Consider the following 24,533-nt stretch of genomic DNA (forward strand, 5'->3'; position numbering starts at 1 on the left):
TGATACCATTTCCCTGCTCTGGAACCTTTTGTGAAATCCCAACACTGACTTCATGATGAGGAGAACGTTGGATTTGAAATAGAAAGGCTGGCTCTGAATCTTTGTGTAGCCTTGCACAAATTCCTTAACCTCATCTGCTAGACTAGATGATCTCTTAGGTATCTTTTAGCTCAAAATCCTAAATCCGCATTTAGCATAGCCTTTGCATATAATAGGTATTTGGCATTTTCTTTTACTTAGCATTTATATAGGATTTTAAGATTTACAAAATGCTTAATATCTCCTTTTATTTTTGCTACAATACTGTGAAGTAGGATTATCCCTCCTTACCACCGTCAACTGAGCAAACCAAGAGAGTTTGGCTTTTTCCAGGGTTACACAGCCAGTAAAGGGTCTGTGGTCACATCTGAATTCCTACTTTCCCAAGACCAGGTCAACAGTGCTATCCACTATGCAATTTACGTTCCTCTAGATGTTAAATCAGTATCATTTCTCCTGTTCAAAAGCATCCAGGAGCTCTCTTTTCAAATAACAGTGCAAGTTCCTGAACTTGACATACAAAGTTCTCCAAGATCTGGTTCCAACAAATCTTCATTCTCTAATCTGTTATTATTGTTCTCTATGTAGCTTATATTTCAGTCAAGCTGTATTACTCTTTCTTCTTCCCCTTCTGAACTTTCCTGCCTCCTTGCCTTTGCTTACATGTTCTCTGTCTAGAATGTCCCTCCACTTAATCTCCAGTTATTGAAATGCTATTAATCTTCCAAAGCACTTTTGTGGCACTTGATTATTTATGCAGAATCAGAATTAGAAAAGCCCTTCAAGATCATCCAGTTCATCTGGATATAACAGTTGTATTGGGAAACTAGTACTGGATTTGTTATTCTAAACCTTGCATCTATCATTGCCAATGGTCATGGGGAAGACAGGTTCTCACAATGATTTGATAATTAGGGAGTCATCAACTACAATTCTGCTAAGATGCAGGACCACTGAACTTTACAATTTGCATAGGTACTGTAAGACCCACCAGACTTTAACTGCCCTACTATTATACCTTCTTGATACCAAGTTGGGGGCTATCTGCCCTGTCATTGCACTTTGAGGTCCACTGGGTCTTCCTATTTGCTTTGTAGCTAAACCCTCCTGTATATGTTATCTCCCACAATTAGAATGAGAGCTCTTTGAGAATGGGGACTGTGTTGACTTGCTTTTGATTAGTAATTGATGGAATGAGGACTTGAACCTAGGTCTCTTAAGTCTTAACACTCTTTTCAGAGAAGTCCAAAAAGAAAGTTCCTCATTTGTCCCATGACATGTACCACATCTAGGATCATCTTCCATCCCAAATAAAATATCTAATCTGCTTTTCTTGGTATTAAATTCTACAATTCTTCCTCAGTCTAATAATTTTTTTCCCCTAAGGAGTTTTCCCTCTAAAATGAGAGAATCTGGACTCTTTGATTCTATTTTTTGTCTACCAGGATTCAGTGTTCCCATTCTCAGTTTTCTCTGAACTCCTCTCCAGTGCATAAAATAGGGTTACCAGTCAAATCCCTAAGGTTTTGATTTGATGTTTTATTATATCCTTTTTAGATTTTTTGATATCCTATGACTAGGTAGGAAGAAATTAGGAAATTTGGATTTCCTGACAGGAAACTACTGGTGATGTAGAGACTTAGAAATTATTCAGTGTGTTATAGGCAGATCAATATCTTGGAAAACCTCACTCACCTATTCAGTATAGTATTGTATTAAGTATAGGCTAAAGTAAAGTGCCATTTAGGCACTGGGGATTCAAGACCTTACTTTGGATAAAATGTTCACTGACAAACCAAGCTATTATTTTAACAAGAAAAATTATTGGGTAGAACTATAAGGTATTTGAAATTTTATTTTATTCTGACAATAATATATATCAGAAGCATGCATTCTATTTAGTCCAAGATGGATATAAAAATTCAGACATTTTAAACAACAGCAAGAATTTAAAAGAGTTAAGAACTACAAGAATTAAAAAGAAATAGGACTTTTCCTTGAAAAGGCTAAGGGAATTTAATCTCCAATTATATATTACACAAAGAAGGTGACCAGTTTCTGTCTTTCTCCCAAAGATAGAAGGACCGGAACAATGAACTTAAAATACAGTACAAGAATAGTTAATCATCTATTTAGGATGCTTTAGATACAATTCTGGGGAGAGGTTCTTGAAAGTCCCTTCCAGACCCAAGATTCTGATATACTAATGAGCCCAAATTCATTTGGGGATTGTTAAGTGATTATGTTTAGGTTTCCCATTTCCTTAAAGAAACATCTTTCAACTGATATTGTTGGAATCAATAATCCAGTATAATCAGCCATAAGATAGAGAACAGATTAACATCGTTAAGTAAGACACCATGTTTTCACCACTTTTTAAAAAACAGGTGGCATCAAATCATAGAAGAATCAGAGGAAGATTCAAGTTGAGACAAATAGGAGCTTGACCTGAACATCAACACTTCCTGGCTATCTTAAGAATTATTTTTTATAATAAATACAGAATTGATTCCAGGACTGTGACAGATTATTTTATGAATGAGGATGAGGAATGCAAATTATTTTTTTTAAGCCAAAGGGACATTTAATTAGAAGATGCCCTCTATCAAAAAGTCTTTCCAAACTCATCAGCCCTGTCTAAATTTTCTGGGGTACAATCAGATTTAAGTTGTGATGCAAGCTTTTCTCTCTCAGTGTTTAGTAAGAGCTGAGCTTTTGCTGAAGCTTTTACTACAGTGAGAACATTCATAGGGTTTTTCTCCTGTGTGAGTTCTCTGATGTTCTCTAAATTGGGTACAGTTGCTAAAACTTTTTTTTCACAATTCACACATTTATAAGGATTCTCTCCTGAGTGTATTCGAGGATGGGCACTAAAGTGAGAGCTGTTGGTGAAGCTTTTCCCACACTCATCACACTGATAAGGCTTTTCTCCTGTGTGAGTTCTTTGATGTATTATAAGGCTTGAGCTCTGACTGAAACATTTTCTACACATACTACATTTATAGGGTTTCTCTCCTGTGTGGATTCTCTGGTGAGCACCAAAGTTTGAGGACTCATTGAAGCTTTTCCCACACTCAGCACATTTAAAAGGTTTTTCTCCTGTGTGGATTCTTTGGTGTCTAATAAGGCTCCTGCTTCTACCAAAGCACTTTCCACACATACTACATTTGTAAGGATTTTCTTTCTGATAAGCTGTCTGACACATAAGAAGATGTGAACTCTGAAGAAAACTTCTCCCATATTTGAAAAATCTATAAGGTTTCCGTCCCATGAAAGGTCTCCGATGACCTGTAACCTTTCCTAAATCTCTCTGCTGGATAATGAATTTTTCTTGTCTATCTCCTGGGAGGAAATTTCTCCACCGTCTTTTTAACTTGTACTCCATTGTGTGATCTTTTCCTGGATCAGTATCATGGGGAATGCCATCTTTAGATTTTCCTGGTAATGTTGAATGTAGTTCTACTTTCTCATAAATTTGTGTTGGCTCTTCCTTATTCCTACTACTCATCTCAAAACCTGAAAAAAAAAAAAAAGAAAAAAAAATATGATTCTGTGCCAAAGCAATAGGAGTAAGTATGAGTTACTATGCTAGTTTCTGGAGATTACAAAGGAAAAAAACCAGACTCTGCCCTAAAGGGGCTTATAATCTATTAGAGGTAACATATATATCCACTAAAATACAAAATAAAATACGAAATTGAATTTGATGGAAGAAAGGGAAGACCCAAAATCTGAGAAAGAAAAATACCTTTTAGCTGAGGGAAGGAGGGAAGGAAATTAAGGAAAGATTGATTAAGAATTGGTACTTAAGCTGAGTCTTCAAAGAAGAGGATTGCTGTAGATAAAGATGAGAAGGGAGAATATTCTAGACATGGCAGATGGGAGCTGCTTGCATGAATGAAAAGAAGCAGGAGAATGTAGGACAAGAACAAGTAACAATTAGTTGTCCAATTTGGTTTAAATATAAACTATGAAGAGAATAAATCTGGAAAAGTAGATTGGAGCCAGATTGTGGATGGTCTTAAATATCATGTTAAAGAGTTTGTACTTTTGTCTTACAACAAGGAACCACTAAAAGTTTTTAAGTAGAGTAATAAAATGGCAAGAACTATATATAAGGAAAATTACTTTGGCAGCTATGAAAAGGTTGAATGGAAGAGAGAGTAAAAAAATTAAAATGCAATTAATAAGATCAAAGTAGGGCAAGTGTAATCTAAATTTTCAAAAAGGAGAAAATTCTGCAAGCTATCAGCCAATTTGATTCTGATTCCTAGAAAAATTTCAGCACTGATTATTCAAAGCAGGTTTATAAACAACTAAAAAAAAAACAGTGAATATAAAGAAAGATCTAACTAGAAGGAGACAAAGGCATATAATAGATAACAATCTATATTGATGGATCAAAAAACTAGTTGAATGGCTGATCTCTAAAAATTTTTAATGGCTCAATGTCATCTTGGCAGGTTGCTGGTAAGGTGCCCCAGGTATCTAAGCTTGGCCCTGTGCTATTCAGCATTTTTATTAATGACTAAGGTTAGCATAGTTAATATACTCATAAAATTGACACAAAACACTCAGTGACGAAGATCTAAAAAGATCTCAAGAGACTAGAGGATGTGATGGAATCTAATAATATGAAATTTTAATAGGAACAATTGTAAAGTCTTAAAATTGAACCCAAATTAAAACTGAGTTAAAATCAGTTTCACAAGTATAGGATGGGAGAGGTGTGGCCAAGAACAATTCATCTGGAAAACATTAGGTGGCTTTAGCGAACTGCAAGCTCAAGATGAGTTAGTGGTGTGATGTGGAAGCCTAAATAACTGAGATCCTAGATACACTGATAGACATAGCTTCCAAGAATAGATGATAATCTCATTGTAACTTGTCCCTGTCAAGACCGTATCTGGAGGATTATATTTAGTTCTACATATCAAAGTTTAAGAAAAACATTAAAATTTGTTCAGTGTCCAAAGGAGAGCAACCAGGATGGTTGAAGGGCCTTAAATTCTTGTCATGAGAAAACTGAAGACACTGGGGATATTTAGTTGGGGGAAGTAAGTGGGGTGATATCAGTATTCAAGTTTTTGAAGCACTGTCATATGGAAGAGAGATTAGACTTGTTCTCTTTGGTCCTTGACCGCAGAACCTCTGTATGGAAAATGTAAATAGGCAACTTTAGGCTTGACATTAGGAAAAAAACTAACAAAGCTTTCATAAAGTAGAATAAGTTACTTTGGGTTTAGTTGATCCCTAATCAATGACGAGCTCTGAAACAGAGGCTAGATGATCACTTGTCAGATGAATGTTATTATGGGGATTTCTTCCCAGTAAGGGCTGAATCAGAAGGCTGTTAAGGTTTCTTCCAACTCTTAAAATTTTTTGATTCTGACTCAATTCATTAAACTTTTATTCAATGCCTCTGATGTGCAAATCACTATGTTAGGCATTAGGAACATATAACTGAAAAACAATGCAATTCTTACCCTAATGACATTCATAATTTAATAGAGGAAATAAAAGAAGTACAGAAACAACTATAGTAAAAGTGAGACCACGTGTAAGGGATCAAAAAAAGTAACAGAAGATTTGAAGAGAGAGCACTGCCAGGTAAAGAAAAGGTGAAGTTATCACTGAAGAAGTCATTGAGTTTTAAGAAAAAGTGTGCTTTTAAGAGGTAGAGATGTGGGAGTTCTAAGCACTGGGAAAGATATGTGCAAATCCAGAGAGACAGAAAGGACAGGAAGAAATAAGGGAGTAATGAATGAGTGAATAGTACAATATAGTTAGACTGTAATTGGTAAATGTAGGAAATACAACTGGTAAAATAGGTTAAAAGTAGATTATAAAGAGCCTTGAAAACAGGTTAATTTTAATGAATGATGTGGAGTCATTGAAGAATTTTTTAAAAAGGGCAACATGATATGTTTGATGGAAAGTTTACTTCCGTAGAAATACAAAGGACAGATTTGAGAAGTTTGAGAAGACAGATAAGTTAAGAAACCACTGAAATTGCTCAAGTGAAGGCTTAAAAGGATGACTGTGAAATATATTTTGGAGGTAAACTGATAGGACTTAGTAAAACTGTTAGGCAACTGGAAATGTGAGCCTGGGGCACAGGAGAGAATTTGGTAGCAGAGATCTAGATATGAGAATCATTTGCAACAGAATTATCCAAATCATGGATGTAGTTGAGATCACCAAGAAACAGCCAATAGGGAGTAAAGAGCAGATTTTGGGGATGTACAAACTTTAGGAATGGGAGGAGAAAGAATTATCACATAAAGAGAGTGCAGAGCCAGAGAGACAGAAGCAGAAGACAACAATATCACTGATGTCAAGAAAGAAGACAATACTAAAGAAAGGATAAATTATATCAAATGTTGCACATAGATAAGGGATGAGTACTAAGGTCACTGATCTGACAATTACATCATTAATAACCTTAAGAGAGAAGTTGGAATGCTGATGACAGTGAGGAAGTAGAGGCAATACCTTATCTTTTTAAATGTTAATTTTAGCATTAAAGTAGATGATAGCTCAAAGGGACAAGATCAATGGAAGTTTTTTATAAGTCTAGGGCAGATTTGATGATGAATTTTGAAACAATATCTCATACTCTCAACCCCTACACGATCTCATTGGAGTAGGCCAAACAATATTCATGAAATTAGGTCATAAAAAATAATTTAAAAATGGTTCCAAAATTCTCCATTTCAGAAAGAAAATGTAAAACAAAAACATGTTGAAGTGTTATATGCAGTTTAGAGTTTCCAGTATTTCCTGCATTACTGACAATAGGTCTTAGATTTTGTTAATCTCATTTTTTTAAGATTCCTCAGACTGTTTTTTCCAGTATTAGAGAAATGTACCTTTCTCTTATTCCCAGCATTGCCACTAGCCGTGACTCTAAGTCATGCATCCTCTCTGGGCCCTATTGTTCTCATGTGTAAATTAAGAGGTTGGCCCACAAGTCCTTTAAGATTCCTTCTGCTCTAACATTCTATAATTTTATGAATATTAATATAAATAATTCGCACTTGAAGGTTTGTAAAACTCTTTCCTCACAACCATTCTGTGAAGTAGATTAATAAATTATTATCCTAATTTTGGAAATAAAGACACTGAACTATTAAAGGACTTGCCCATGATCACCCAGGAAATGTTTGATGAGTACTTTATTCAATTCAATTAAACAAACACTTAGCAGCTGAGGATGCAAGTTTCTACTCTCAAAAAGCTTATAAAATACCCAAGCATCTCCCATTTACTAATATGATAATAACCTAATAGCTAACATTTATCTAGAATTCAACATGTGCTAGGTACTGTATTAAGTGCTCTAGAATCATTACTGTAAAGTCTAGGAATTGCACAGAAAGTGCTAACCAGCCCTGCTAGAGGGGAGTTTCCTTATCTGGTAGTTCCTCCCATCTTTAGTGAACATGATTTGAAGACATATGACTGAAGCATAGACTTACTAAATTAAGTTGTTTCATCTCTTTGATAGATAAGCATTTTGTCTACTCTCTCAGGCACTGCTCACTCTATAGGTGAGATATTCTGAAGCAAAAACTGAAGATGAAAAATGCAGCCTCTCACAGAGATGCCATAGCTACTGGGCACAAGATGGGGAGTTCACATAGTTCCAAGTTAGTAGAATGAAGCAGGGACCTATAGCTAAAAAGCATCCATTTTTCTAACTTTTATTTTTTCCAATTCTAACCTATTTTCTATGTCCAACAATTAGAATGCCAGGCTTCCAAAAAATACCACCACCCTCCTCTCTCCCCGCCCCAATCCATTCCTAACCAAGATGTCCTTAGTGTGCTGCTTAGGTGAAGACCTCCTACTAGTTGCAAGAAGAGAGATTTGAGAACTAGAGTTGGATTCTATTCCCAGCTTTGCCTTTAACTTGCTCTGTGACCAGGGGTAAGACACTTCCTCTACGGGCTTCAGTATCTACAGGTACCAAATGAGCACAGTCAGACCAGATCTCTTCTAGCCCTAAGGGGCTGTGATTATGTCTACTGCTACCTCTTTGTTTGTCTTACCTGTCTCCCACAAAGCCTTCTATTATGCAATATAATTTCCATTCTAATGAGGCTGCCTTTCTCTCAACTTTCTTCTGTGTTCAGTGATTCTCCTTTGTACTTTGCTTGACATTCTTTTGACTCACATTCTCTCTTGTATTACACTTATGTATAAGAATGATACCTCCATTAGATGGTGAGCTTCTTGAGAAAAAGGATTGAGTAATTTTTCCCATCTTTATATTTCTAGAACTTAGTATAATACCTTGAACACAGCAGGTGCTTAATAAATGTTTGTTGAATTAAACAAGTTTTGATATTGCATAAGTTTACCAAGTATGGAAGGAAAAGTCCTTAATCTGCATTTCCAAAGGTTTCCTTTGGAACCTTTTGCAGGGTTAGAGTTATGTTGGCATTAAGCCAGCTTTCTGGCATGGTTGACTATTTTAAACTTCTAGTCAAGATTCCTACAATTTCACTTGATTTTCTTTAGAATTTTTTTATTCAATAAAAACTCACTAATTGTTTATTATATATGTGCACTTAGCTCCATATGGACACCTATTTCAGTAATTTAATTTCTTTCTTTTTTTTTTTCCATTTTTTTATTATAGTTTTTTATTTACAAGTTATATGCATGGGTAATTTTACAGCACTGACAACTGCCAAACCTTTTGTTCCAATTTTTTCCGTCCTCCCCACCATCCTCTCCCCCATATGGCAGGTTGACCAATATATGTTAAATATGTTAAAGTATAAATTAAATACAATATAAGTATTTGGTGATTTAATTTCAATACACTACTTTGACTTTTGCTTGGAAATTTCCTACCTTAATACAAAGAGTGGTTTATTTTCATTCTTCAACACTTGCCCATTGTTTAACTCCTTTCAGTTGGGCTTCTGCACCCACCAGTCCATCAGATGATCTCTTCTCTATCTTCATTCTTGCTGACCTCCCTGAGGTGCACCCCTGCTCTCCTGCTTTGGCTCCTGACTCAGTAATAATATTCCAGTTCTGTATCTCTCTCCACTATCTCTGCTGCTCATCCTCTAAGGGGGCTGTCTCTGACCTCAGGCCCTCCACTTTCCTCTTTAGATAAACGTCTTCTTAGGAGATTTCTCACCCACTTCAATTGTCACTGGTCTCTCTCCTCCAAAGCCAGCAACTAGGCCCTACTTTCTCCCTTTTAGGCTATGACCTCATTGAGGAAGGTTCTTACCGCTCAGGTTCTGACCCAAAGTTGGAGTGCACGGGGATCCAGGCTCTTCTATCAGTTCCTTGGTACAAATTCTTTGGCTTTCAGAGTCCTCCACCATAGCTGCTTGTAAGGACTCTTCATGTTCCCAGTCTCTCTGCTCTTGAGGTTTGATGTCAGTACCATGTTCTTCTTGCACCAGAGGCTTTATTTCCTTCAGGGTAGCAGTGGGGGCAGCAGAAGCCTTGGTATTCATCAGGGCATCCAACTCCTTATAGAAGACACATGATTCTAGCACACTGCCACTCTGTACTTTGCGGTAACTCTTCTGAAGACTTTTGAACTTGGTCCGGCACTGTTCTGGTGTCCGAAGGAAGCCACATTCTCGAAGCTGCTCAGCCACTGCCCCATATACTTTGCTCTTTCGATGACAGGCTTGAAGGGCTTCATAAAACCGAGACTCACTAAGAATGTCAAGGAAAGTCTTAGTTTCCTCATAGCCCCAGTGTACACCTGCCATCAGAGCACAAAGTTAAGAAATAAGATCATATGCATAGTAGACTCTAGAGCCAACAGCAACACAGGATGAACTATTGATTTTCTGTAAAAATTTTCTGAGGTATCAGAAATTATCCTTTCATCAGTCTACCATAAAAATATTCAGTCATATTACTTAAATTGTGACCTAAAAATACTACTCCAAAGTTTTTTACACTCCAAAAGAGCTCAAAGAAAGAAGAAAAGGACCCATATTTTGTGATATTATTCTTTTTGTAATAGCAAAGAATTAGAAACTATGTGGCTATCTATCAAATGAACAAATTATAGTATATAAGTGTAATGGAATGCTACTGTGTTGTAAAAATGGTGAAGAGGTATTTCAAAAGATCCATATGAAATGATGCGGAATGAAGTGAGCCGAACAAGAATTATTTATACAATAACAATAATATTGTGAAGACAAATGTCTGAAAGACATGAGAACTATAATCAATGCAATGATCAGGTACAATTTCAGAAATGTTATGAGAAAACATGCTTCTTACCTCCTGACAAAGAAGTGATGTATTCAAGGTGAAGATTGAGAATATATATTTTTGGACATAACCAAATTTGTTTTGAATGACTATATATATTTGTCCTAAGGATTTTATTTTTCTTTCTTGGAGGGGGATAGGAAGGAAGGAAAGGTTGATTTTCATTAATTTTTAAAAATAAAAATTTAAAAAGTCAATAAAATATTTTAATACTTTGAAAAGTATAATATTAAGAGCTGACATATTTTAAAATTCATCAAGAGAGCATTTTATGTGATGGTATCTATCCAAATTTCATAGGATCACAGGATGTTAAAACTGGAATTGATTTTAGAGATCATATAGTCAAAACCTCTCATTTAAAAACCTGGATGTCATGAAGGATAAAAACTGAATAAGAATGGATTTTAAAGCTCAATATCCTTAGCCTTGATTCAGGAGAAGTATGAATATTATAGAGTTGGGAAAGCAAAATCTTTTTGTCACTGTGTAGAGAACATGGAGTCAAATTCAAATAAAAATTGATCCTTGCCATATTAACTGACATAGGAAACCATAAACTAATATTATCTACATAGTATTGTTTTTATTTATTTTGTTAAACATTTCTCAATTACATTTAAATTTGGTTCCAGCCAAATTTGAAAGTTTTGTGGACTGTTAATTTGACACCTTTGATATGGATGACATACCCGTATGAAATAGAGAATTTAATGAAGTGGAGTAAATAATTAATATAATAACAACTTATACTTACATGGTACTTAAAATGCTTACAAAACGCTATTACAACAATCTTAAAAGGTAGATAGTACAAAAATTGTTACTCCCATTTTACAGAGGAAGCTGAAGTAAACAGAGTTGTGAAGAGGTCAATTTAGACTTTAGATTCTAACTGAATTCCCTATCTGCCACAATCAGACAGCAGAGTAAAGAAGGGACAGTTATGAGCTGCACTGGTAAAAGAAGTACCCATGCTAATAAAAAGCCAGATCTATATAAGTATCAAATTCACTCATTCTTAGGATTTTATATTAATTATACATAATTCATTTTTCACACTGAACTGTAGTGAAGTCCTTCTTTTATTCACACCACAGTTCTAAGCCTAAACACTGCACTTTCATGGAAGAGATCCTATCATAAAAGCCTCTCATTGGAGATTGAAATTTTTATTATCTGTATAGAACTGAAACCTGCTACTGAATTAGCGTAGTGTCACCTCTGGACAATTCCATAGGTAGTTAGAAATTTGTTTTTGTTCCCATCTCATCCTTAAGGATTTTTAGCATATACTTTGCCAAAGCATCAAATGAATGCCCCCCAAAAGATCATCCAAATGTCTACTAACTGTGCCTTTTATGTCTGTTTATTCCTTCTATATGTTCTAATCTGGGAATATAATTTCTTTTCAAGAATTTAGTTACTACCCTAAATTTAAACTACTTTATTTCTATCTAAACATTTTTTTATATTTTAAGTATTTTAAAAATGATCTGTTTATTTTAAAGGGATTAGGTCCCTTTCTTAAACAATTAGTGGGTTGTCAAATTAAATTGATAGTTGATGAGAATACTATTGTCTGTATGGAGGAAGGTTATATGAAACTGAAGAGAGGGAGTAAGTCTTTATAAAAAAGGAAAAATCCCAAAGGGATACATCTTTTTCTGACCAGAGAGTGTTCCACTGCTTATCAGTGGCATCTATCTTATTCCTTTCTACTTTTTCTTTTGGTAGGAGAGGCAGGAAGAACTAAGAGGTAGGGAAGATTAAAGGACATGTTTTATTTTTAAGTATTTGGTAACTGGCTGTATGAGAAGAATAGGGGCAAGGCTCTGACAATTGGAAAAGGTGCTGAAACATTCTCACAAACCTGTAACCATGGCATCACTGCTCACCTGTTGGAAGCATATCCTAAATACATGCAAAGTGGAACTACAGAGTCTCTTTTATGGCAGTACTAACCTCATAAAGCAACACTACCTTTAGGTAATTCCCACGTACTGATTTCTGAATTCTCTCTTTTCACTATGTCTAAAGAATGCTCAATTGCAGAATACCTTTGATAAGCTATTTTACTACTGACTCAAAAGGATCATGAGGAATTTCAGCTTCTGTTAGTACTCTGCTGGGGCCAACATCTTCCTCATAATGGGCAACATCATCATTCTCTAACATCTTGAGTAAGCAATCTTCAACTCATTCCCCATTATAACATTTTTACTGCCAAATCTTGCCACTTCTTCCCCTACAGTGTAGCTTGGGATCAGACACAAAACCCCATTCAACCCACAACACTCCTGAATGTGGCCCAAACCAAATTAAATTTAACTGGGAATATTTAACAAAGTAAATAAAAAATACAATAACACATGGAAATATTACCGTTTAAAACTAAATTCATATGTGGCCCCAGGCATGCTTCTGTATGGATTTGTGGCCCTGCTGCATCTTGAGTTCATCACCAGTGCCCTAGATAACTACAAGCAATTCCTCCTTCTTAATGGCTTTGCTGCGTTCAGTGTCATACTCCTCTCTAACCTTTCCATTTGCGTCAACATTTCATTTTTTGTCTTATTACCTTGACCATACTGTTCCCTTTTTCTCTAAAGAGTTCTTTTATAACTGTAGAAACAGATGTACAAAGCTGAGAAACCACTTGGCAATAATACAATTAATATAACTGGTGGCATAAAATGTACTTGTTGTACATTTTAGCAAATATGCTAATGAAGGGAATGTCAATAAAGAGTGTCACTGGCTTATCCTTGAATATGGATCAAGACCAACACTAACCAGTCCAGTCTAGAATCACTACAGATTGGCCCTAAATGTTTAAATTAGACAGACAAGGCTGATGTATAATATACTTATTCTAAGGGAGTGGGTGGAAGTATAAAGTCATCTAGGATTCCCTGTTATGTTCTTAATGCACCAGAGCTGCTAGACGCAGCCTCATTATTCAAGTTTTCAGGTTCAGAAGTTATTTCAGACTTGGAAAAGAACCATTTGCAAAGCCATAGATCCCTATGATCTGAGACATTTAAGATCAAGGTCCTCAAAAGTTCAAATTCACCTTGAGTTTTAAGCTGGAGGAAATTCCACTGTGATAATGTGATTTGAATTAGATTTATCCTGCTATTAGGAACAGAGAAGATAGGGATTGAATTTTGGAGGAAGTTAGAGATTCTATAGGAAGATTTGTGATATATAATTATGTTGTAATCTTGATTTAGTCACTTCTAATACAATGACTTCTCTCCACACCAGACAACACTACATTTATTTTTATGACAAAATAAGATAAAAAAATCTTACCACTTAAGTTTTGGAAGAAGTCTGGAGTCCCAGAGATCTCAGGCTTTGGGGTAAACTCAATGCCCATTTCATCACTATCAGATTCTTCTGCAGCTTCCTCCTGCTTCCATCTGTTCTGTTCTTCAGCTTTGGGAATGACATCCCCCTGCCTTTGAGGAGAGTCAGTCTCTTTTAGGATGTCAGTAGTTCTGGCATTGGGTCCAGGATTCAATAGGGCATCCATCTCTTCATAGAAGGCACAGGGCTCCAGCATGTGGCCATTCCTTACTTTTCGGTAGCTCTTTTGGAGACTTTTAAACTTGGTCCTACATTGCTCTGGTGTCCGGAGAAAGCCACATTCTCGTAACCACTCAGCCACAGCTCCATATATCTGGCTATTTCGAGGACAAGCCCGAAGTGTTTCATAAAACCGAGACTCTTTGAGAATTGCCAGAAAGGTCTTTGTTTCCTCATAGCTCCAATGTACCCCAGCAATCCTTTCATCTTCCAAGACCCATGGCTGCTGCTCTCTCCAGGTTTTTCCATTCCTTTTTGCTAGTACCTGGATGGGTCCCCGCTTCTCCCCTGTATGAATGCCTCGTAGGACATGTCTTTTACTAGAGCCTTGGAGGGCTAAGACCCATGGCTTTTTCCCTCGAGTTAGTTGGGACACTTTCTTAGCTGCTGAAATTGGAATTCCTTTTGGAAGAAGAATATATTTTATATTTGTCAAAGAAAGTACACCCTGAAGTCAATTCTTCCTTAATGCATTTTTTCTTTCCACATTACTTCTGCATAGAATACTTTTCTATAGATTCAAAATCTACCTTCAAAGTTCAATTAAAGACTACTTCCTATTATGTCAGTTCCATATAACACCTCTTCCATAATCCTAGTGCACTTTTATATTAGCCAGTTACTTGGCATAATAATATAATGCCTTGTATTATTATTTTTTACCAAACTTATACCTCACTTTACCAAATAAACTGAAAGCACTGTGAGGGATGGTATCAGACTTTATGTTCCTTTAAAAATTTTTTCCTATCACCTAGCATTGCACTAAACAGATAATAGGTACTCAATGAAATCATTCAAATATTCATGTCTATTATGTGAAGGTAAAATGCTATGGGAATTAGGACGCAAAAGAACGTGATGAATGAATGAATTTAAAATCTATCTTTTAAGGATATCATGGATCATAAGTAAAGAATTCTGGGAAACATTCTGTCTATGTTAAAAAAAAAAGAGGAGGAGGGAATAAGAAATGGAAATAAACATTTAGGTACAGAATGAGAATTAGTTCGTTTATAGCTTTGCAGAGAATAGTGTGTCCTCTGAGGAGAAAGTCTTTGCCTGGAAAGCAGAACTAAAAATTTCTTGTCTCTATATCCTGACGTAACATTAATTAAAGTTCCTGTTAGAAGACCTTAGAGGATGAGAATTTATTTTCACCCATGGAAAAAGTGGAAGTAGGGATACTCTTACTATCTTGAAGTCCAAAAGAAAGTGATAATTTTATTATTAGCAGAACTGAACAGGAAAGAAGTCCTTACCTAGTGAAACCATGTTCCTATAATTCTCCTTCATGATACCCCTGCAGAAGTTCTTATGAGCAGGATTTAGATGTTCCCACTTTTTGTAGGAGAGATTTCTGGACATTCCTGAACATATAGGTTCCTGTAACAACACTGACATCTAGTACCAACAAGAAAACCATCATTGCTCTTTCCTGAATGAATGACTGAGAATGAAACACAGAGGGTCCTTGAGGTAAGAAATGTGATAAAGTTATTTGGGATGGGTTATTTGTTGGCGAAGGAGAGAATCTTTGCAGGATAGCCATTACATAAGGGAGATTTGCCAGCATTATAAATAAAAAGCCAAGTCCAGTCTCCTCCAGAACATAAAACACAAGAACTCTACCAACCATCTCAATGTGGGTGCAAAAGGTGGTAAAGAACAAAAGGAAGCAATTAGAAAGGTAGGTGGCAAAGAGACCTTATGATTTCTGAGAAATCAGAGAAAAGAGCTACAATGTACCTGGGACCCAGCAGTAAGAAGGGGCATAGCCATTATTTCCTGTTGTCTAGTGTTCCTCTTTTCAGGAAAGTCAGGAACCCAAGGAGGAAAAGCTGAGGGAAGAGAAAGAAGCTATTAGTGCACTGGGCTTTTTAGTCTTTTAATTATTGCCTCTTATCTATTTTAAGGACTTATATTTTTGTCTTTGTATTCCCAGGGCTTTTAATGTGTTTTTAATATGTGTTTATATGTATACATAGAAGGATAGAAAGATAAAACCTCGCTTTGGAATTATAATGATTAAGCTTAGCCCTGGGAAAGAGTTGAGAAAAAGCATTTCCTTTCCTTCTTTGCAGAGGCAAGAGTACTACAGGTGTGAATACTATATTTATTGTCAAACAAGGTTTCTATTGGTTAATTTTGTTAGACTGAATTTTTTCTTTCTTTTTTATTTAAAGGAATAGTTTCCTAGGATGAGTGATAGTTATGAAAATGAAGGTGATACAAAACCCAAACATACCAATAAACTTAAAGAAAATATGATTCTTTAACTGAATTAGTATATACAATATGCTACCATTACTATAAGGAGAAGAAGAGATAAAGAGACAGCTCAAGCTATGGACTACTTCTCCCCTGAAATCCAACATTCTAGGAATAAACTATATACTGAAAAAGCTTACTTAGATCTCTAGACTTTTGAGTTTGTTCTACTTTTAAATCTCTTTTGTTGAAACATATCCTCCCTTAGGTGTACAATCATGAGGCTGTATTTCTCCCTTTGGAACCAATCTTTATAAAACATCCTCCAGGCAATCAATGTACCAAAATTGTACAAATATCTTAAAACCAGGAATTCCTTCTCACTGTGGGATACCACCATTCTGAGACAATTCCAAATGAATGAATACAATAGGAAGTAAAGTCACTCCAGGTTAGAAATAGCAATACATATAAGTTATTATATAACTTATATATATATGCCTGTAATCAATAGTAAACGAATATCATTCAGAATGATATCAGTCACATTTGATTATGCAATAAATATGATTTTTTTTGGGTAGTCACAGATTTATTTTCCTAACAGTTTCTTATTTGTTTATTAAAATTAGTTGATATTCTTTGAAGGATTATGAACTATTACATTGGGGAGGGGAGGGGAGCGGGGGGGAGGAGGGGAGAAGGTGGTGATCTAGCCAGAGGTTTAAAAACTGTTATGAATAATCTGTATACTAATTACTAATTTCTATACAAACTAATCTTTCCCCTTTAAGAGTCACTTGGAATAAAGACTTAAAGGAATGAGTTATCGGAGAAAAAAAGTTACAGGTTCCCTTTAACAAATTTAAGTTTTATAAATTTAATTTTAAATTTAACAATTCCTCCTCCTCCTCCTCCTCAGAGAGCCTAAGGGATTCGGTAGTATTGGTGTGAGTGAATGCAGATACTAGATGATGATAGACACCAAAGAGTTGGGATTCTGTCATGTGAAGAATTCACAATGGCTATTCTCTTTGGCAAAAGGTAGATTTATTTAGGGAAGAGGTTACTAACAAAATGAAGGTGAATTGGATAAACTGAGTGAAGATTTCAAATGGGAATGTGGCCTTAAACTGTGCCCTAATTGTGACTTGGGATTTTGCAATAACAAGTTGAGCTATAGCTAAAAAGCTGCAGTGTTTGATTGTCTTAAATGACCATTTCCCCTCCTGTCCAGCCCCCCTCCACCCCTTAATTAGCATTTAAGTATTTCTTTTAAAGATGATGCTGGCTTTGGGAATTCTCTCTCATCCAAGAATATCTACTTGTATAATAGTTCTCTAGGGAAATTCGAATTGAGTTTTACTTGTATTCTTTTGTTTCTGTGAACAGATAGAGTATAAGAGCAATCCATCAATAAATCAAAATGTATCTAACATGCTAGGGCATAGAGATACAAAGGCAAAAATGAAAAGCCACTGCCCTCAAGAGGCTTATAATTCATTGAAATAGTATATATACATACAAATATATACAAAATATAAAAAAAATTCAAATAAATATAACCCCTCCCAAAAAAGTAACAGGATAAGAAATATATTTTGAGTTACTTTCAAAAACTTCAAAATATCTATGTGATTTCATTATGGAATTCACAAATAAAAATAATATAATTTCAGCAGGGAGGCAATAGTAGCTGGAAGGATCATGAAAGACTTCATAGAGAAGATAGGGATTGAATTTTGGAGGAAGTTAGAGATTCTATAGGAAGATTTGTGATATATAATTATGTTGTAATCTTGATTTAGTCACTTCTAGTACAATGACTTCCCTCCACACCAGACCACACTACATTTATTTTTATGACAAAATAAGATAAAAAATCTTACCACTTAAGTTTTGGAAGAAGTCTGGAGTATTAAATACTAAAACTGGTTAATGATGTGGGATAAGGAGTCCTCTTCTGTGGAGATCTTTTGGAAGAATAACTACTTCTCTGTTCTTTGAATAGATACTTAATTTGGTGTAGTTCTAGCCAGGAGCCTAGAGGTAGAATTGTCTGGATCACTGCTTTTTTTTTAACCTGTGGGGTTAGAAATGAGGTGCAAAGAGCTTTATGATTTGTAGCAAGATCTTCCAGATATGGCGATAAGACCTTGCCAACCCAGTAAAACTGGGTGATATGTAATTATGCTCCTGGCTGCCTGGCACACCTCATAATTAAGTTTTCTATCATCTAATGAGACAAAATTTGTTCCCTTAAAGCTTTTCCATTAGCTAGCCAAGTAGCTGATCTACATTATTAGTCATCATCATGATGAACAATGAATGTGTAGAATCGATTGTAAGAATGCTATGCTATAAAGCAAAAAATAGATATAATGACTAGAAAATGGAAAATGATATTAAATTCTCACTTAGATGACTTTTGGAAGCTTTGACAAATCTAAGACTTCAAGCCCGATCAAGACTTCCTAATCTACTCAAGATAGGCATTTGCTTCTTACCATTTTTTTGTAAGGGTCGTGACTCCCCTTTATGGTTTAGTTGTCCCTGAAGTCCTAAATGTAGTTTCCCAGCCTTCTCCTCTGTTATCATCTTAGGCTGGCCTTTTACTTGTTCCATTTGAAAGCTTGGTACTTCCCATGCTGCTCCAAGGGACAGTGTCTTCTCTAAGTGCACATGATTTGTAACCTGGCAAATAATATCCATCATCACAAATGAAAATGGGGGAAAAGAAGGGCAGGAATCAGGGTTAAAAATCCCCCAATAAAATATTATTTAAGGATACAGGGAATAGAGAAGGAATTAGAATTGCGTTGTTTTGGGGCAAGAAAAAGCAGCCTGGAATGCTTTGAGAGTTAAGTTAACATATATCCAGGAAGAAGGCAAAAAGTATAGGTGGGCTTGATTCTCTTAAAAAGAAAAAGAAGAAAAAAACCTATTCAGACACAAAACTTTACATGTTCCCCAGAGAAAGACTTCAGACAGCTACATAAGAAATCTCCTGACTCTTGATACTGCCCAAACATTACCCATGAAAGCAAGTACACCTTTAGACGCTAATAGTGAAGTAATATGCACTAATTTATCCCCACTCTTTTATAATTATGTTTTTCTGTTCCTTATTCCCATTTCTTTCTAATTACATAGATCTGTATTTCCTCTTCTCACCTGCTGCCTCAGGCTTCCAGGTTCTTTTTCCAAATCTGCAATTAGGGCTACAGCTTCTTCACCACTCTCTGGACACTGTTTCCATGCCCAAGTCTGCATTTCTTTGGGCAAAATGGTCAGGAACTGCTCAAGTACCAATAATTCAAGGATTTGCCCTTTGGAATGCATTTCTGGCTTCAGCCACTGGCAGCAAAGTTTCCAGAGTTGGCTGAAAGCTTCGTGGGGTCCAGATACATCCTCATAACGGAATTGCCTAAAGTTCTTGCGCAAGGTCTCAGAATCAGAGTCATTCCCTTGATAGGTTGATTCAGAAGACCATGAAGTGTCCTTTTCTACTTTTATCAGGTGTCCCTCTAGCTCCAAAGGAGTCTTTACTGGAGGGCAAAGAGCTGTAGCCATCATCTACTTCATCCAGCTAGAAGTTGAGTCACAAATCTTGGTCTCTTGGTCAGAGGAATTTCTCTAAGGTGGCAGAAAGAAAGTCAAGAGAAATAATACAGGGCAGACATACTAACTTGATTCAGCTTCTTGTCTCTAATTCGAAAGACAAAGGGCATTTATACATCCATTGGTTTATAAACTCTGCTTTATATCCCACAAGGATTGGAGGAAATTAATTTTTTTGAATACTTTCCCCTCATAATCACTCGAGCATTAGGCTTTGAGAAGGAACCAGAGGAAGAAGCTAGTGTGGTATAATAACAAACCACCAAAAGGAACTAAGCTCTAGACCTAGATTTGCAATTAACCTGCTGGGTGACGGGAAAGTTGTATCATCACCTCTACTATGTGTTTGTTTTCACCTCTGTAAAATTAGTTCAGACTCCATGATCTAAGGTGTCTTCTCACGTTATAAGTGCTTCCCATCTATAACATTCTAAGTTTTAAGGTTCCTTCCAACTTTGACATTTGATTCTAAGATCTTCTTCCCTCTAACATACTAGGTTCCAAAGTTCCATCTAATTCTGATATTCTAGGTTCCAAAGTTCTTTAAGTTCGAATGCATCTAGTTCTAAAATCTCTTTCAGTCCTGCCATCTCCCACATATTCTAATGTCCTTCCAGTCCCCAAATACCATGTTCTAAAGTTTCTTACAGCCCTGCTATCACGTTTTAAGCTCTCTTCCAGCTCTGACTTTGTCCCTTCAAGCCCTAACATCCTGTGTTCTAGGTCTCTTTCTGCCCTGCCATCCCGAGTTCTAAAGTGTTTCTAGATGGCACAGGTCTTTCCTGCCCTGTACAGGGCCTGGCCTAACAACCCCGGGGACCACGACTGGGCCGGGGGCAGACCAGGTGGTCAGCACGCGGCCCTCTCCTCTCTTTTGTCTCTGAACGCCAGCGCTCCCGAGGAGAGAGGGGGTCCCAGGGCCGGCCTTCGGGCTGGGGAAGAAAGAAGCGGGCTTTTCGGTTGGGCCGGGTCGGTTTTCTCTGTCCCTTTCCCTCCCGCTCCCCCAGCCCTCCCCGCTGCAGCTATGGAAACCAGGCCCCGCCCCACCCGCTCCACCAGCCTTTCTCCAGCACACGCCCACCAACCGAGCTGCCGAAGCACCCCAGGCGGCCCGCAGCAGGGATCGCCCCCGCGGCCCGGCAGGCGTCTTCATAATGACTCACCCCCGGCCCCGCCGGTCCCGCCCCGCCTCGGATGCCACACCTGCCGAGCGAGCGACCGGAGTGAAGAACGCTGGGAACTGCGCATGCGCCGATCCCAGTGCGCATGTGCGGCTCAGGGCGTGGGGTGGCGGTGGAGGTATGTTTCCATACCTGAGTCCCTCCCCCAGCCTGCCCGGCTCTTCCTTGACAAAGGGGCGGGGTCGCTTTTCCTCCGGGACTGGGCGCTTCTTCTAAATCTCAGGGGGTCCCTCAGCTGAGATCCGTGAAGTTTTTAGAGTAGTTGATTGCTATTTCAGTGTAATTAGTTTCTTTTGTAATTCTGAGAAGGGCTCCAGAGAGTTCCAGGGCACACGAAAAGGGGAGTCTTGCCCTTGGAGAATGAACGTTCAGATTGGCAGGGCACGTTTTCCTTTGAACCACGTGACCTTGGACAAATAGCTTTCCTCACTGAGCTGCATTTTCCTTAACCAAAAAATGAGCTTTAAATCTCTACGAGCGGAATACCTCACTTCTCGTGGACCCCTCTTTCACACCCATGATCTCAGTAGACCCTCCTCCCAGCCATTTCAGGGAGACAGGGAAAATCATAGACTCTCAGAGGTGGAAGAGAACTCAGAGGGCAACTCGTGTAACCCACACCTGTCCTGAGATAATGCGTACAATACCCCGCAGTCAGCCCGGCTCTGCCTGGACAACAGTATAGCAAAGAGGAGCCCATATTAGGGAAGGCGCTTGTGATTCCCCATCTCCTCTGACACTTCGCCAGTCCTGGACAACAAAAGAAAAATCATGGGGAGTCACCTGAGAAGATTGCCTTCTAGACTCTTAAGGCCTTCATGATGCCTTTAAGAAAAACTGAATGAATGAAAAATGCTTATTGTGGAGACAACGACACAAAACTGGAAGACCAGTCCATGAAACAGATCCGTCCCTCTGTTGGTCTATCCATCTACCTCAGGCACTGCCGATGAGAATAAATTGGGCTAAGAATTAAAGAAGAGGGGAGATTGCATAGAAGTTGGGAAAATACAGTTGTTTTTTGTTTTTAAAGCAGTGCCAAATTGTTCTCTGCCCCCCAAACTCACCTTTCAAATAAAACACACATGATGATGGTTGCAAATCTGGCAATAGCACATGGCCTGAGGAACTGGAGTTTCAGATCAATGGAGAGATCTATAGTGAGTGGAAGTTGGCAAAGAACATTTTTCCAATGATAACTTATGTATGAGAGATGACGTAAGGGAAATCATTCAGGAAACATGATCAGAAGAGGAGATAAGTCTAATGTACTTTCTTTGAACAAATAGTCCAAATATTAATCTTCCTATCTATGTCAGCTGCCATTTGGGGGCCATTCAATCTGTTTGCTTAGATTCAATTTTTACTTTTTTACTTATATATACCAGAAGACTTTGTAGTTACTCCAAGAGCTTTGGGCAGTACTAATTATTTTTGTACATTTTGTATTTTGTACATTGCATGTGAAATCTAAAAGCTTTATAACAACTCCATTAATATGCTCCAATTTCTGCTTCCCCTATAACATTAGTTTGACTTCAATGAGTTAGATTCAATGCTTTAATGATTGTCTTTTCCTTTTGACCACATTTCTATTTTATCATTTTCTTATTAAACCCAATTGGCTCAAGGATATGCAATTTAATTTTACTGATAGCATACTTTCTAGAAGAAATACAAGACTTCCTGTCATATTTTGTTATGTTAGATGTCCAGTTTCTTTTGTTCCTCTGTAGAAAGTGTTATGATTTCTGAATCATGACACAGATAAATAAAATAGACCATATGCAACCAAGTTGCCTTTTTTGAATTATACATTATATTATATGGTAGATTAGAATTTAGTTTCTTTTTTTTATTTTTTATTTTTTATTTATTTATTTTTTTTTTTATTTTTATTTTTATTTTTATTTTTTATTTATTTATTTTTATTTTTTATTTATTTATTTAATTTTTTTAATAATTAGAATTTAGTTTCTAACATATGAGAGTTAGTTATTTTCTTGGACATACTTCGGCCACAGGTGTTCATTCTGTTCACACTGATTTTTTAAAAATGTCTAGTTGAATTATCGTGGTAGGTTCCTTTAATGGAGTTCCAGTGACTGACCTCATTGATCCATGAGCTTGAATTTTTCCAATTTTTTAAGAGGAAACTGAATGGCATCTTGGAACAGAATCTTGAAGGGAGGGGCTGATTTGGTAAGGTCTTCCCTCATATAGTCTTCAACACAGAACATGGTAGGCTAACTTTATTTAATTTCTTCATACAATTCTCTTCAATGGCTTCCTCTCCTCCCCCCCCCCCCCCCTTCTTGATCCATTTTTTTTTTAATCAGGTGCAATTAACTTTGAGGTAGATGCTGGGAGGCTATTCCTACTTTTTATTCAGCTGTAGTCCACCATAATAATAATTTACTAATCCTCCTTCTAATCCCGAGACAATGTAACCTAGTTCAGGCATCCTTGTTACTGGTTTATTTATCAGTGCTTTCTTTGATCCTTTCCTAGCCCTTTTACCATCTCTGGAAAGCTTTTTACCCTTTTCTTGGGTTGTGTTTAGGAACTGAATAAGAAAGGTACTCAAGAGTTCAGTCCTGTCATGGTAATTAGAAGCCTGGGGCATTCATGTTCTCTTAACAGATGGGTTTTCCATTTTTAAAGTAAGTTACTCATAAAATGAAGATGCTTTAGGCCCTCTAGCAGTTGTTCTCACTTTTCAGTGTCTGACACCTGCCGTTCTTTTGTTTTTGTTTTTTCCACCTGCTACTTATAGCATTTCAGCAGCATAAGCCTGCCAGAGTTCAGATTTCTCCAGTGTCTTCTTATTATAGGAGTTTTATTCAGGGTACAGCTGTAATAGCTGTCTCACCTCCCCAAAGACTTATGTTCTGACTTCTGGTGACATAACCATGTTTGAAATTGTGTGTTTTGTTATACATGAAATTGTTTCTATTTTGTTGGGAGAAAATGAATCTCTTCCACAACAACAATAACAGCTATTCATTTGACCATTTAAGGTTTGCAAAGAAATTTACATATATATCTTGATTTTCACAACAAACCCAAGATGTAGATTCTATTATTATCCTCATTTTGAAGATGAGAAAACTGTGGCAGACAGAGATTAAGTGGTATATAGTAGGTATTTGATAAATATTTAATGATTGAGTCTGAAAAAATTTAAATGACTTGTCCAGGTATACACGAGGAGTAAGTTTGTGAGCAAGATTTGAGGAATTCAGTGTTTAAGGTATGAGGGATCTTTTTCACATGCCTTTCCTCCTGAGATATTGATCCAGGAAATTTGAAAGGCTTTTTACCTCAAAAAACTTACATGAGGGTAGCATATTCATTGCCTTCTTTTCTGAACATCTTAGTAGTCTGTGCTATCTAGAGATTCCAAAAGCAGCCTTGTAGGGTCTTTTCAATAGTTTTACAATTTATTTCAGTTTATTCAGTTTAGTACATTTTTGGATTCTATGTAACTAATATACCAATTACTTCTTGCATTTCTAGAAAAATGCTCCTGTCAACTGAACTGGACCTGGAACAGGAATTAAGAGTATGTCAAAAGATGTAATGGATCATCAGCTTCTATCTGTCAGGTCCCTGGGA

General features: G+C 36.8%; 1 protein-coding gene across 3 annotated transcripts; it reads right to left on the reverse strand.

The window, feature by feature from the left end:
- Window positions 1-1,876: 1,876 nt before the first annotated feature.
- ZKSCAN2 (zinc finger with KRAB and SCAN domains 2) lies at window positions 1,877-20,968 on the reverse strand. Of its 3 annotated transcripts, XM_051988185.1 has the most exons (8): window positions 20,898-20,968; window positions 19,288-19,749; window positions 18,621-18,807; window positions 15,652-15,743; window positions 15,165-15,288; window positions 13,627-14,304; window positions 9,296-9,784; window positions 1,877-3,555 (listed from the first exon to the last, which is right to left on the reverse strand). In XM_051988185.1, the coding sequence occupies exons 2-8, from the start codon at window positions 19,687-19,689 to the stop codon at window positions 2,645-2,647; spliced, it is 2,883 nt and encodes a 960-aa protein (XP_051844145.1). In that variant the 5' UTR covers window positions 19,690-19,749; window positions 20,898-20,968; the 3' UTR covers window positions 1,877-2,644. The 3 variants fall into 3 exon arrangements, with proteins under 3 accessions (XP_051844145.1, XP_051844153.1, XP_051844164.1); XM_051988193.1 differs by lacking the exon at window positions 20,898-20,968 and having other exon boundaries at window positions 19,288-20,752; XM_051988204.1 differs by lacking the exons at window positions 18,621-18,807; window positions 19,288-19,749; window positions 20,898-20,968 and adding an exon at window positions 18,003-18,191.
- Between the last annotated feature and the right edge of the window lie 3,565 nt (window positions 20,969-24,533).

Source organism: Antechinus flavipes, chromosome 1 (assembly GCF_016432865.1).
Source record: "Antechinus flavipes isolate AdamAnt ecotype Samford, QLD, Australia chromosome 1, AdamAnt_v2, whole genome shotgun sequence".
In the NCBI taxonomy this organism is placed as follows: Eukaryota; Metazoa; Chordata; class Mammalia; order Dasyuromorphia; family Dasyuridae; genus Antechinus; species Antechinus flavipes.

Excerpts from the sequence above, each read along its gene's own strand:
- ZKSCAN2 (XM_051988185.1), bottom strand. The coding sequence starts at position 19,689 with ATGATGGCTACAGCTCTTTGCCCTCCAGTAAAGACTCCTTTGGAGCTA. Across the intron at positions 18,808-19,287 it reads CTGGAAGCCTGAGGCAGCAG|GTTACAAATCATGTGCACTT; the intron begins GTGAGAAGAGGA and ends ATTATTTGCCAG. Across the intron at positions 3,556-9,295 it reads TTTGGGTCAGAACCTGAGCG|GTTTTGAGATGAGTAGTAGG; the intron begins GTAAGAACCTTC and ends TTTTTTTTTCAG.